Below are 15,510 nucleotides of genomic sequence, written 5' to 3' on the forward strand. Positions count from 1 at the left end.
TCTGGAAGAGATCTATTTCATAAAGAAAGGGTGATCTGTAACAACCAATAAGATAAAATAAAGTATCAGAGTCTGCTGGCCATATGACCGAGCACAGGGAGCTTTCAATCTTGAGTTCTACACACGTCTCCAAGGATATCAAGTAGAGCTCATATGAATTTGTGGGAATCAGCCTACAAGGACAGAATGTACATGCCCCATGTCTTCTACGTGGGCAGCACTGATGTCTCCACCTTGGTGACAAGGACTCCCGTTACTAAATTGCACTGTCAAGTGATGCAGAGAAGTGGGCGTATTTTCATAATTCCGTTATGGCGGCCTCCCTGCTACTCACCCACCCCAGTTTTAGATCCCTGATTTTTGAGAGAATGGAAGATGGGGGCCACCTGAATTCCATTCACACTGGCACCTACACTTTAAACACTTGTAGTGCAAGACTAACAGGAAAATAACCAAGCTGTTGCCGGTTTTCCTCGGTCTTGTTCCATCACAGAGGTGATTCACTCAGGAACTGGATGACTGCCTTATAAAGCAGCACAACAGACCCATTAGCACTTAATTGCATTAACAGTCTGTGTTTCCTAGCATAACAAACAGTCTTGATTTAGGGATGATGCAAGTCAGGGGTAGCCTGGACAGTATTTCTATTTCTATTTATCAGATGGGAGTTCCCTCAGGTCAGAGACTATTTTCTCCCTGGAAGAAGTGGTGGGAAATTCCCACGTAGGTGATTTTTAGGCAGATGGTGGAGCTGATATATTTAGAGGCTCCAGAAATATCGTTCCCTTAATTACACTGTCAAGATCTTGATTACCGGCAGCCTGTGTTACTCAGGCCAGGGCTCTTTTACATTTGCATTTGAGATTCCTCTCTTAGATAGCTGGGCAATGCAGCTACAGAATGAAATTCCTTGGTTGCTTATATTCATAGGGAATTTTAGGGGATGAATAAATTGCTATCATTGGAACTGAAAATTAGTGATGGTCTAGTGAATTATGTGAAAATATATGGAAAAGTATGTTGATAGGTAGAGATAGATAGAACATGGATGGATAGGTAGAGGTGAATATAGAGAGAGGCAGATGGATGGAGAGAGGAGAGAGAGAGAGAGAGAGAGAGAGAGAGAGAGAGAGATGGATGGATAAGGACAGATAGACAGGCTAGATGAATGGGTGGATAAACAGATATAGGAAGATAGGAAGAGATGGATAGACCGAGAGAGACAGACAGTTCTGACTTCGCACAGCAGCGCTGAACAATAAAAAAGACTGTGTAAACTGAAACCACGCTAAATGATCTCAGTCACTTGGAAAAATCAGGATTGGTCTCTAGATATGCAACATGTTGTATTAAAACATTAAAAACTGTCTTACTCTCGGTTGTGAATATACAGGGAAATGAAAAAATAGTAAATATAAAACATATTTACTTAGTAATCTATCATTTAAAACATTAGAAAGATCAAGAATGAAAATGTGTTATTTCTTTGTCAAAAACTTGAGAGAAGTGTGAACGGGGCTTCTTGCCTTCTCGTCATGTGACTCGGAATTCGGAGTGAGCATCTTCTCTCTGCCTTGACAAGCCATCCTACTCCTTTCTAAGTCTGGATCAGCCAGCAACATTTTATCCTTTCTACTTTCAGGGATGCAAAATGTCTCTGAAAGTTCCCCTGTTGTGAAGCATCTCACTTCTGGGGTACATCACTGACTTCGGGCTGCACGTAAGGAGTCTCTTGAATGGTACCAGCATTTACATCCCCATGGTCAGCTAGTTCTTCTATAATTCCATTTATATTTGGGGGGAAGCTCACTTCCAGAATTGTCACTTTTCATTTTACTGCACTTTCACCCTTTTTGGACATCTCCCCCTTTCTCTTACCCATTCTTATAAAATGTCATAGATTTATTACTAGGAGATAAGGCAGAAACACAACTACCCACTTTGCAGTCTATGTGTGAATGAACAGATATGCGGTGACCGATGGCCCACGGATTGTGAGAGAAGGCATGTGATTAGTCACAATCTGCACGTCAGCTATTCACACAGGGATTTTTTTGAATGAAAAGCTGCCAGCAAAGTTTGTACTTTATGAAATTACTTGCAGGTAATATGGCATAGTCACTGAAATTTGAACTATGCTGTTGAGACTGGGGATACTGACTTGAACCATGATAACTGAAATTCATAGATACTGGAAACACTCAAAGCAAATGTGTGTGTATCTTAGTCTTCGCCTAACTTGTCCTATCAAATACAATTTCAGCCTTTGTTGGACCTGTTCTCTGGGCTTCTGTAGTACAAAAGAGGAAGAAACAGAAGAAGGGCAGAGGATTATTGTGTGAAATATAAAGGCAGGGACTAGCCAGAGAGGTGTAATTGACTGACATAGTCAAGAATACAGGAAGAACACAGAAGAGAGAATCTCTTCTTCTCAAGGGTTTTCTTCTTTTAGGGTTATGGAAGGAATGAAAGTAGTTCAAGATTAGGATGGAAGTCAACAGGAGAGAAAAGATTTTAGTAAGCGTTGCACCGTCCTGTTTTGTGAGCGCCCCCTGCTATAGACCGAATGTGTCCTCCAACCCCCACCTCCAAATTCGTATATGTCAAACCCCTCCTAGTGTGACGGTATTTGCAGTGGAGCCTTTGGGAGGCTCCACTCATGGAGGGTGGATCCCCCATGACGGGATTAGCGCCCTTGTAAGAAGAGAGTTACTTTCTTTCTGCCAAGTGAGGAGACAATGAGAGGGCTGTCTACAAATCAGAAAGAGGGTTTCACCAGTACTCAACTATGCTGGCACCCTGATCTCAGACTTCCAGTCTCCAGAGCTGTGAGAAACAAATTTCTGTTTATAAGCCACCCAGTCTATCGCACTGTTACAGCAGCCTGAACTGATGAAGACACCCTTTATTTTCACAAAGACAAATAAAGGACAGGAGTTCTTTTGATTAAGTCTCTTAGTTCTGAAACCTGGCTTTTTGTATGTAATATCGCTCTGACACTGGATTCTGGCAGTCTCACATATATGGACCCATGTTCCCTGGATCCCTTTATTAGCTCAGCTTAGTGGAAAATTCTGGACATTGGAATTAGAAAGAAGGGCTCATGCTCTGTCTCTGCCACTTACGAGATGGGTGAAATTACTCAACTTCTCTAAGCTGGCCTCATAGGATAGGAATTCTTTAAGGCACATAGCTTGAGACAGACTAGGCACATAATAAATACTAATTACCAACTTCCTTTCCTTTAGGAACACCCTGGGGAGGCACAGCTATATAAATGTTCCCATTTAAAAATCAGAAGTGGAAATGACGAAAGCTGAGAATTGAATTTGCAACTCAGAACTCCCAGCTGGGTTTTTTGTTTGTTTGTTTTGTTGTGTTGTGTTTTTGTGTTTTTAATCTGACAAGAAATGGTTTGCAAACTAAGATGACAAGATAGAGCAAAGGCAACACCTGATGAACCCAGCACAAAACAGAATTCAGCAATTCTGCCATGTTCCCTGTTGATGAGTGTTTTTCTAAGTAGCAGGAGAGTCTGAGCTCAGTTCCTTTTTCTCTTGTCTGAAATCTGATCATTGAAAACAGCTCAGTAACAACTGCAAAAAGATTAAAGAACAATGACTGAAGAGTGTGTTTGGGACATACTGCATTTTACAGTTCAGGGTGAGGATTAGCATTTATAGGCCCTTTTGAGATAGACTGGGGCTTGTAAGGAGTGTAAAGGTTTGAGACTAATAAGAACAAGGGAAAGACCATATTGGTACATCTGACCCATCTACAGGTGCGGGTGCTTATAGGGAAAGCAGCACAGGGACTGTCACTGTTACTGTCATAGTTCCGAGGACCCTGAAGTGAAGGAGACCAAAAAAAAAAAAAAAAAAAAAAAAAAAAAAGGCCCCAGTTCAAAGACTATTGGCCCAGTGCTGACTTTGACACTGTAGGGAGTCCAGAGAATGGCTACGGAGTTTAAGGAAAGAATAAAATCAATTGCAATGGATGAGCTGCAGTGGATTCTTTTAAAAATTAAAGTAAAAAATAAGGATGTCATCACCTTGTCCCACTCTCTAATTATTCCTGTGTCTTGATTTAGACTGTGACTTTAGATAAAACACTTTGCATTTTCTGGGTCCCAGATTCCTCATCTGTACAAAGAAGAGGTTGGTTTAGATCAATGTCATAGTTCAGGCTGTTAGAATATCATAGATTGGGTGGCTTAAACAACAAACATTTATTTCTCATGGTTCTGGAGGCTGGAAGTGCAAGATCAGGGTGCCAACATGGGGTTCTCATTGAGGGCCCTCTTCCTGGCCCTGGAAAGCTACCTTCTTGCCATACCCTCACACGGTAGAGAGAGAGGGCTCTGGTTTCTCTCTTCATCCCCTCAAAAAGCACCAATCCCATCATGGCACTCTATGCTCTGACCTCATCTAAGCCTAATTACCTCCCGAATGCCCAGCCTCCAACATACGTATTTGGGGGGACATAAACACTCAGTCCCTAGCAATTACTTCTGGGTCCCTGCTCTCTGATATTGTATATGAAGATACATATACAATACTACCCACCAAATCAAAGTCAACTTATCTGCCCAGCTTTCAAGATCTTCCATAATGGGGTGCCATCCAAGGCATCAGAATTGCTTGTCAGCTTCCTCCTGGATGAACCCTCACCTCCCTTTAGACCAGTCTCTGGCGTGTCCTCTCTACAAGTTGTATTAATCCATTACCACTTTTTTTCCCCCATATTCATCCTCTTCTCTTGGAGTGCACTCAACTCTCTCCATTGCCTCAAGAACTAGCCATTTTGTGGGAGTCATTCTTCCAGTCCTCAGACCATATTGCAGGGAATGATAATATTAATACAAAGTTTTCCTCCTGTGTAGTACAAAGGAGGTTTTAGGATTAACACAGAGAGGATTTTAAAAGGGAAGTTACTGGGGTGCTTGGGTGGATGAATCAATTAAGTATCTGACTTCAGCTCAGGTCTCTGTCTGTCTCTGCCTCTCAAAAATAAATAAACATAAAAAAAATCTTTTAAAGGGAAGTTGTTGTTCTGTATTATTTTAGTTCAGGTAAATGCAGTTCTAAGAACTTGAAATTAAATTAAAATGTACAAATCTTGTCCCAGAGCTGCCATCATTAATCACAAAATTAAAGATTAACAGTATAGGAAAAGACAAAGGACATCAATTTAAGGTAGAGTACAGCTGAATATATATAGGATCACACTTTATATCTTTACAAATACCAAGTGAATTCTCTGATATTTGTGATAATATAAGAAGGCCACAGTATTAAGGATTTGCCATTCATTGTAACATTTTGCTGAAAACCGTTTGTATGCCTCCACACTAGGATTCAGTATTAAATATTTAATCAAAAAAGATTCCGGCTTGGATTTTTTTTTCCCTAGGACTTGATCCATGGTAATCTTTGAAAAGTTTTGAAGCTGAAGGCAATAAAAGACATTCTTCTGATAATTGTCCACGGTAAGTCATTACTGTTCTTAGGAACACAGTACACAACGCAATTTGAAGAAACATCTGTAGTGGTTATCTGAAATTATATCATAAGAACAATACTATTCTGAAAACAAAAAGAGCTTTTTAGGAGCCTTTATTACTGCTCCATGGGAATGCCTAATAATGTGTCTACTGATAATCTGGGATAAGCAGACAACTTTTAAGTGAGAAAATGGAATCTTTGGAAAAACTTTCAACATCATTAATAACGACACAATTCTGTTTTCCAACCATCTAAATGGTAGGGAAGTTCATGTTGAAAGAGATGGAAAAAAGAAACTCCAGGAGTGGACAGCATCTCAGTTACTTGGAAGGCGGAGAGATGTGTATGCTGGACAGCTCTCTTTGCCCCTCCGGGTCCAGTCTCTACCCTTTTCCACCCTGCTTGTGCCTTGGGAGACAGACCTTGTCGGAGTGCATCAGTGGGGCTCCCTTGCCTCTGGCTTCCAGTCAGCCTCAGCCAATGGGAGACACTGGCAGATCAGCGGGCAGGACTTGTACGGATGTGCTTCCCTCTCAAAGGCCTCAGCTCTTGGTGGTGGCCCTTTTCTAGAGCTGCAAGTCCCGCTAGCTTCAGGTAACCGCTCCTTTTCCTTGTTATTGCAGATTAAGGGATGGTAGTGGCCTCGTGCCATTGGTGCCTCTGGAGTACTTCTCCATCTCTTCTTGGTTTTCCTTACCTTGGCCACACCTTTCAAATTACTGCTGCATTAAATCCTTTCCAACCATCACTTTTAGGTTTGCCTTCCACCTCCTGCCAGGACCCTGAAATCTGCAGAATATCTGCCAGTCTACCCAGACCCTTAACCAAGGGAGGACATCTTTCATCCTCATCTTCTCCTTCTAGAGTGAATGTCTGTTGCTCTGGCTTCTCCACAACCCATTCAACTTCTCCTAGCACAGCAGCCAGACTTTGCATTAGAGAACCGCCTGTCCCCATCTGTCAGTGCACGTGGCTTGGATGAGGCTGATCTCAGTACAACCCAGGGCTGAACATCTGATCTAAGTCAGGTCAGTTAGGCTTAATCTCAGGAATCTCAGTTCCAATCTTCTGTGGGAGGCAAAGAGGTCTTTATTCAGTGAGACAGGTACCTGTAAGGGGCATCACAAGCCTGGAACTGTTGGGCCAAGGTCGAGGGCTTGCCTAAGTGTAAACCAATGAAGTGGGCAGGGTGCAAAAAGATGGAGAAGCAGGTCTAATATCATTATTTGGATCCCTGGATCCCACCATGCCTGAAGTTGATCCTTGGACACTGTAGTTTTCAAAAGTGGTAAAAAATAAAAAATAAAAAATAAAAATTAAAAAAAAGTGGTACAGCACTTTTTTGCTCAGCTGAGTTGAGCTTTCTGTTGCTTGCTATGGAAAGATTCCCCCACACATTTGGAGAAAGGAAAAAGTAAAGAGTGTTAGAGACTGTGACTTCTAAAACGATGTCATCCAGATTTGCAGTATTGTTTTCACTGAGAACCCCAGCCCATAAGGTTTCCAGAAGCTACCTGTGGGTTTTGTTTATCATGCCCTGGGGGCTACCAACACCTGCATTGCCCCTTTCATCCTCTGAAATCTGTGAGAGATGGGACGACACCAAATCAAACAACCCACTCTGTGTTGAATTTTGTGGCTCAGACTCAGGCATGAACTGGTGCAAACAAAGAACAATGGTGGAAAACAGCCGAATGCTGTGCTCAAGTATTATTTTCAAGTGCTGTTTGACTGGACCTTCTCAGATGACACGGTTCACTGGCAGGGAGGCTGTTTATTGCAACAATCATTATTCCCATTTACCTCCTATTACAATGTGAGTCACTGGGAGGTCAGACCATTCCAAAAGCCCAGTGTTCCTGAGCACTCAAGGTCAAGTTCAAGGGACAGCAATCAGGTATAGGGATAATGGCAAAGGCTCAATCCTTTGAAATGAAGAGAAGGGTTAATTCCCAGGAGATTGTCGCAAAGTGAGTTTTACTATTTTCAACATATCATGTAACTTGGGAAAAGAAATCAGAGTGAACAGTGTTAACATGACCCCAGGTCCTTCCCACCGTAGCTGTCCTCCCCAAGAACAAAGGTTAAATCTTCATTCATCCTTATACACTTCCCTCTACTCCTGCCTAGCGCCATGCCTTGCACAACATCAGTGCCCACAAACGATGGCATTTAGGGCCTGCTGACTTAAGAATACAGATAAAATATAAAATAATATGTCAAAAGAGTTGCTGGTAGTTGCTAAGGACTCCTTGTTATTATTATTGCTATTATTTGTAAATGTATCTATCTGTGTTAATAAGCAGGTTCATGAAAACACACAGAACCCTCCCCACCCCCTTTTTTTAAATTTTTATTTATTTTTGAGAGACAGAGCACGAGCCAGGGAGGGGCAGAGAGAAAAACGGAGACACAGAATCCGAGGCAGGCTCCAGGCTCCGAGCTGTCAGCACAGAGCCTGACGCGGGGCTCGAACTCACGAGCTGTGAGATCATGACCTGAGTTGAAGTTCGGACCCCCAACTGACTGAGCCACCCAGATGCCCCCAGAAACCCCCCTTTTAAAGCAACATTTGCAACTTCCTTACCTCAGAAGGCAAAAGCTCCATTTTGAGTTTATTTTCCCCAACCTTCCTATGTGTGAGAGTCAATACCCATCCGCTCACTTAACTCATTCATCCATTCAACAATCTGTGGCCACCTGCAATCTGCAATGTATTGGACTATATCTGGGGGAGCCAGAGCTGATGAAGACACAGCCCCCATGTATAACACGAAAGCAAACCTGGTGGAAATGGCCAAGAAACCCGAGCAGCCTGTGAATGAGGGACCCAGCGTGTGGCACGAGGTAACTGACTTCATGGCTGCAACAGGTGCTGGGGAATCGCTGGGGAAAATGACTATTACCAGGGGAGCATTTTCCTTACCTTATCTGCAAGCCAGCCCAGATGCCTGATCTCTCGGCTCCCAGCAATGCCTGTTTTCCCCAGCTGCTCTCTGACCTCAGCAATCACTTGGGTCAGCAGGTCACTAACATTGGAATGGATGGCACTGAACCAGGCCTGGGCAGTGGCTGAGTCCTTGCTCCTTAGAATCACTGTGTGCTTAGCATCTGGAGAGTGAATTTCAAGCTGCCTAGAGAAGCAAAGAGAGAAGGGTTAGAATGTTTCCTGGCAGATCATACTTTGTCAAGTCTGGGCCACAAAAGGTGAATGAATTCTTTACTTTTACTTTTGTACTCTGTCAGTTTCATGTGGTTTGTCTTAATGCTCCCATCATTCATTCCTTCACTCATTTGTTCAACCACAAACATCTACTGAGTGCCTAGGCATTGTTCTAGAACCTGGGGACATCAACTGAATTAAGGCTATTTAGATTTCCTGTTATTCGGCTGACTGGCTTATCAATAGTATCATATCAAAACTTCCAAACTATGAGCTGATGTTAATTTGTTTTACCTCTCAATCCACAGAGGATTGTAATAGTATGCTCACATCCTTGCTGCTCCTGTAGGAAGTATACTGAAATATCTAGCCACACTCTTAATCCTACTGCTCAGTATTAATTGGGAATATTGAAGAATCATAGATGACCAAACTTTGTACTCCTTAGGAATCCTGTCTGTGGCACATTTACCTACTACTTACCCTTAGACATGTGTGTTGAAGAAGTGAATTGGCCTAGGAAGGGGTAACACTGGGCAGAGAGATGCACTAACAGTTGTTCTATTTAAAGTCAAACAGGGAAGGAAGGAAGGAAGGAAGGAAGGAAGGAAGGAAGGAAGGAAGGAAGGGAGGGAGGAAAGAAAAGGAAAGGAAAGGAAAGGAAAGGAAAGGAAAGGAAGGAAGGAAGGAAGGAAGGAAGGAAGGAAGGAAGGAAGGAGAGAAAGGAAAAAACAGAGGAAAGAAGGAAAAGACAGAAGGTAAGGAGAGAAAGCAGAGAGAGGAGAGGAGAGGACAGGACTATTCCATCACCAAAAAGCCCTCCCTCCAGCTATGCCCAGTTGTTACAATGCTCCCCTCTCCACTGCCATCCCAAATTTCTGGCAACCATTAACCTGTCCTTCACACCTATAATCTTTAAGACAGGTAATTTTTATTATAGGGAGAAAAAAAACCCACATTTATTCATTCATGTATACATGCAAATAAATACTTTTACATTCGTGTTTGTATCAGAAAGATGTAGGGATTGGGAAATTCAAACTGAATAAAAATGACCCATTTATTATTTTGTCCCTTCATTATTATGCTACAATTCACTGAATATTTACTATTTTTAAGTTTTTTAATTTTTTAAGTTTATTCATTTTGAGAGAGAGAGAGACAGTGTAAGTGGGTGGGGGGCTGCAGAGAGACAGGGAGAAAGAGAATCCCAAGCAGGCTCCTCGCTGCCAGTGCAGAGCCTGAGGTGGGGCTCGAACTCGTGAAACTGTCAGATCATGACCTGAGCCCAAACCAAAAGAAGAACATTTAGCCGACTGAGCCACCCAGGCACCCCAAATATTTACTATTTATAAATATATTTCTCCTAATATTCCCAGGACTGATACTATTAATCCTATGTAACAGAAGAAAAAAAACCTGAAGTTTGTTCAGAGAGAGGAAGAATTTACTCAAGGCCACACAATGGTTCTAGGATTCAAACCTATGTTGGTTAGGCTCAAAAGCCCATGAGTTTAGATACTGCGTTACAGTGTCTCTCCTCAAGACTGGACAACATTCAGTAGGGGAGCACCCTTGTCTTCCACAGCTGTCTCGAGTCTATTCTTATGCTCAATAGTACCCTTAGTTCCTGAGTTTCAAACTAACAATTTTGCAAATCACCTGAAAATAAGTCCCAATGCAACCTGGCCTCCTTTACATTCAAAACCAAACTTTTAGAGAGAGTAGACCTTTTTACTCATAAACTTAAATTAGAGAAAAGGAATGATTTCGAAAGTGGAATGTCTCTGGGGGAGTTTTAGCAATAATTAGCATTTTTTTTTTTTTTTTGGTAAAAAATGTGCAAAACAAGACTCTTCGCTAAGACTCCAAAGGTTTCCTGTGATAACACAGGGAATTCTTTAGGTGACATTTGTCCTCACTCAGAAGAAAAAAAAAAAAAATCTCATGCCTCTTGGGCACTTTTCAAAGAAACGAGAGATAAATCTTGCCCAAAGTTCTTACTGTTCAGTATAGTTACATAACCAAATACCAACCAGGGTTCTCAGAAAGCATTAATGAGAGTTCAAGGCACTTTTGCTTGTTTTTTCCTTATTTTAAAGATTTTATTTTTTACTTTATTTTTTAATTTTACATATACAGAGAGTGAGTGAGCAAGGGAGGGGAGTAGAGGAAGAGAGAGAATCTTAAGCAGGCTCCACAGTCAGTGAGGAGCCTGATGTCGGGCTTGATCCCATGACCCTGGGATCATGACCTGAATGGAAATCAAGAGTCGGACACTCGACTGACTGCGCTACCAAGGTGCCCCTTAAAGATTTTATTTCTACATAATCTCTACACCCAATGTGGGGCTCAAACCCAAAACCCTGAGATCAAGAGTCACACGCTCCAGCAGCTAAGCCAGCCAGGGTGCCCCTCAATGTGCTTTGCAAATTATTCCAACATGATCTGTTATTCTCTAAATTTAAAACCTGCCAGTATTTCATTTGCAGTATTTCCTTTTGAAGACCTGGATTTGTTTTTAAACAAATGATGGCTTGGGAAGCCGCCACTCCCCAGGTGTCACACACACATATACAAATGATGCCAGCGAAAAAGAAAGGAAACCAAGAATATCTTCTTTGTTGGGTTGTCGGCATGCCCCCAGAGGAAAGCTGACTTGTAAACAAAGGTACAGGCTAATGATGCGGAGGTCTGTTTTCCCCAGGCTTTGACAGCATTTATCATCATTAATTTTTAAGTAAACTTTTTAAGTATAATGTAGACAGAAATGTGTACAAATTGCAGTGCACGGCTCAAAAGTACCTTTGTAGAGGGAATGCCTTTGTGTAACCGCCACTCAGATCAAGAAACAGAACATTACAAGGTGCTCCCTTTCCAATGATTGTCCCCCCCCCCCCAATATCACCACTATCCGGATATCTATCACCGTGGATTACTTTTATCTCAGGCAAAACCTAGGAGTTTTTGTTTGTCTTCAATTGTTGTCGTTGCCTGAAGTACAGGGAGGATCTTGGACTATTTCTGGGGCAAAGTAGCAGGTCCTGTGCTTTTCTCGTGGTGGTTCTCAAAGTGCGGCAGATCAAGCAGCAGCAGCAGCAGCAGCAGCAGCAGCAGCAGCAGCAGCGGGGGAACTTACTAGAAAAGCAAATTCTCAGTTCCCACCCTGGAGCCACAGAGTTAGGAATTCTGGGGGTGGGGCTCAGGAATCACCCTCCAGGTATATCCGATGCAATTCAAGTTTGAGGAAGTGCTGCTCTATGGGTTCATAAGAAGCCCTGAGCTTGGTTGGTTGCCAGGGCTCCCAGTGGCTGAGGAGGACACGCCAAAAGGGGATCGAACTCCTCCAAGCAGCCTCAAAGTCTCAAAGAAAGAACACAGAGGACACCATAGGCCTGTGGCTTTTTATAGTCCAAAAAAAAGGGGGGGGGGCAGAAAAAGCTCTCAATCGAAAATATTCTTCAGACACCCCTGAACAGGTTTTGGTTTTTGTTTTGAATCATTTAACTAAATACAGATGCTTGGACCCCATCCCAGACCTAGGAATTTCCAGAGGTTGACGCCTGAGTATATGCTTTAAATGTTCCATAAATTATATGGATTAAGGACCATGGCAGGCCTCTCTCAGCCCAAGTTCAAGCCCTCTGCAGAGCTGAGTGTCATCAGAAGGCAGCACAGCAGAGGGCTCCCGGGCAGTGCATTAGCTGTCCACGGCTGTGTCACAACTACCCCCGTGATTAAGTGGCTGACAACCCCAAACGTTTGTTATTTCAGTTTCTGAGGTGCATGGATTTGAGAGTGGCTTAGTGGGGTGTCTCTGGTTCAAGGGCTCTCGTGTATTTGCAGTCAGGATGTCAGCGGTGGCTTTGGCACCTGAAGGCTTGACTGGGGCTCCACTTTTTGGATGGTGCACTCATCTGGCTGTCTGGCTGTCTACAGGAGGCCTCAGTTCCTTGCAACATGGGCTTTTGCAGACGCTACTAAGTATCTTCATGACATGGTAGCTGGTTTCCCCCAGACAGCAAGAAGGAACTGCTATTTATTTTACCACCCAGCCTCTGTTATTATATGTAGAGCACCGGGTGGAGACCGGGTCGTAAATACATATATATATATATATATGTGTATATATATATATATATATATATACATATATATATATACACACACACACACACACATATATATATAAATACATATATATATAACTAGCATGAACCTCAAATACATGCCCGTTAGCCTAATTTGTCACTGAAGCTCATTTTGCCAAAATGTGACCCCATGCACTGCATGTTTTACAGCACGAAGGGACACAGAAAGAAGTTCCATTCCTGGGCTGGCTACGTTCCTTCAGCAGCCCATTTTCCCACCAATTTAAAGTACCTGTGCTGGACAGTAGCTGTGAAGCACCTAGAGTTTGGGTTCAGGCTGGCTCTAAAATCTGATGGCTGTGAAGCACTAGGCAAGTTACTTAACTTCCCTAAGCCTCAATTTCCTTATCTGTAAAATGGCTCAATACACTTGCCTCTTAAGGTTATTGGGAAGACCAACTGAGATAATGCGTGCGTGAGATGTCAAAATGCCAAGCTGGTCTGATCAGGTCTAGTTTGCCATGAATAGTCTTCCCAAACGTAGGGGCCCCATGTAGCAGGAAGAGTCCTCCCAGGTGGGCTTTGGTTCAACTCTTTTTCAGAGTATTTGGACTTGGAGCAAAGTCTAGTCCCAGGAAAAATGAAAAAGTCATACAAGGACTATCTCTAACATCCTGGAATGGAAAAAGGAGAACTTTGGGAAGAGCGGCATGAGTCTTCTGCGAGATCTTGGATGATTTGGAGCAAACCTGATAATACATCCCCTATTATCCCATCTACCTCTGTTCTACCCAAAACAGCCACACCAGGCTCATGTTTAAGAGCGTAAATTGCTAAGATTTGCAGCCATCATTAGAGCTACAAACGTTTGTTGATGCCTCCTGTGTTTTCTCAACTACCTAAACTAAGCAACCACGAGGATGAAAGGAGATGGGAAATTGTTTTACCTTTCTGGAATATTTTGCTGACAGCATACCCCAAAAGAACCACTTTCAAATATTTCATAACACCCATTTTTTTAAAGCAATTTCAACTCCAATAACTACTTCATCAATTTGCAAGCGCACAGGAACTAAATATGAAGACATAAAGTAAAAATAGGGGAAGGAGGGGGTGGGAGAGAAAGAAAAGGAAAATAGGAAAAACTCAAGGGTGGGAAAATTAAGGTGTGTGAAAATGCTACAGTGGCCGGGTAGCTGAAGTCATTAAAGTCAGGGAACCAAATCCACATGACACAATGGAGGTGCAAAAACACGGGGAAGAACAGCGAGACTCGTGTCATGCCACTGATTTAAAAATGATGTATATAAATGCTTGTAAAGGTGGAGACTGTGCTGGGAAATGTATCCAGGTGGGTTCAATGAGCAGGGAAAGTGTGACAAGAGGAAAAGACTGGAAAGGAGATTTCACTGTCTCACTTTCTGTCTTCTGAATTTTGTTCCACGTATCCATTGTGTGTACTCACTGTGTTGGAATGGCAGCGAAGGGGGAGGAGAGGAAAAGCAGGTAGATTGGCCTGTAGGTTAACACAACCTTGTCTCAAGTCCAAGTTCTGTCATTTATGAACTATACTCTCTTACGACTATCTGTGGTTCCGTCTGCCCAATCTCTATTTCCCCTTTCTGGCACCAGGCTTTACACCCCCATTCTCAGCTTTATTGGTTTGGGGGCTCAATGGTGTGAGGGTTGTAGGTGTGATATAATTTAAGTCATGGAGATTCAGGCCCAGGATTCCTGGAGGAATAACTGTTAAGGAGATGGGTTTTTTTTGTTGTTTTTGTTTTTTCCTCATCATATATACAAAGGGATCAAATAACATCATGGATCAGAGGGTCTGCCTGCAAACAAAGCCAACATTGAGGAAAGCAGAGCTGAGAGTCCTGGATCCAGCCATACCTGACACACAGCATATCTTTGTACTTCTCTCCTATGTTCCCCTTTCTGCTTAATTTGAGTTGGGTTGTCAAATACAACTAAAAATCCTGACTCATTCACTGACCACAAACAGATCACATGATTTCAATGAGCCTTGAGTCTCCCCTATAAAATAGGAGTGGTGGTGGTTATGATGAGAATGATGATGAAGTGATAATGATGATTATAATGGAGATACTTATAATAAAACCGTCAGAGGTTACTAGAGCATCAAATGAGATAGTGATTGTGAAAGTGCTCTGTGAACTTGTAAATCCTGATGTTAGCAGTTGTCATTTACGCTTTTGGCATTTTAAGACTCTTTTGTTGGCTCGGAAACTGGGAAAAGGAACTGTATTAGTGAATACAATGCTTGTGAACTATCTGCACATACAGGCACATATAAGCAAGTTCTCTCTTTCCTAGCTGCACCATAAATAAAGAGACAGGCATGTAAATCCTAGTACATCTCTTGAGTTACAAAATAGACATGGAAACATGTGGTGATTTCTTAATACAAGAATTTCTTAGCACGTGTTGGGGGCCACAGAGGCATGGAGAGTACATGGTCCCTGTCCCCAAGAAGCTCACCATGTATAGTAGGATGAATAATGTTGCTGCAAATTCATTTCTACCCAGACCCTCAGAATGTGACTGATTTAGAAATACAACCTTTGCAGAAGTAATTCATGTAAGGCTGGTGCTGACGTCCTTTTCCCATTAACTACCCACTGAATTAGAGTGGGTCCTAAATCCAAGGGGGTGCCATTGTAAGAGACAGAAAAGACACACAGAGAAGAAGGCAATATGAAGATGGACACAGAGATTGGAGGGATGT

The 15,510-nt window shown here is 42.5% G+C and overlaps 1 protein-coding gene across 1 annotated transcript in view; it reads right to left on the bottom strand.

Moving 5' to 3' along the window:
* SNTB1 (syntrophin beta 1) overlaps positions 1 to 15,510 on the bottom strand; it is a 236,364-nt gene that overhangs the window by 85,911 nt on the left and 134,943 nt on the right. The window contains exon 3 of the mRNA XM_047074137.1: positions 8,431 to 8,638. Within this exon, the coding sequence (XP_046930093.1) occupies positions 8,431 to 8,638 (208 nt within the window). The remainder of the gene's footprint in view (positions 1 to 8,430; positions 8,639 to 15,510) is intronic.

Source organism: Lynx rufus, unplaced genomic scaffold (genome assembly GCF_022079265.1).
Source record: "Lynx rufus isolate CCGP_SWC_20201006 ecotype Redwood Valley unplaced genomic scaffold, mLynRuf1.p SCAF_12, whole genome shotgun sequence".
Lineage (NCBI taxonomy): Eukaryota > Metazoa > Chordata > Mammalia > Carnivora > Felidae > Lynx > Lynx rufus.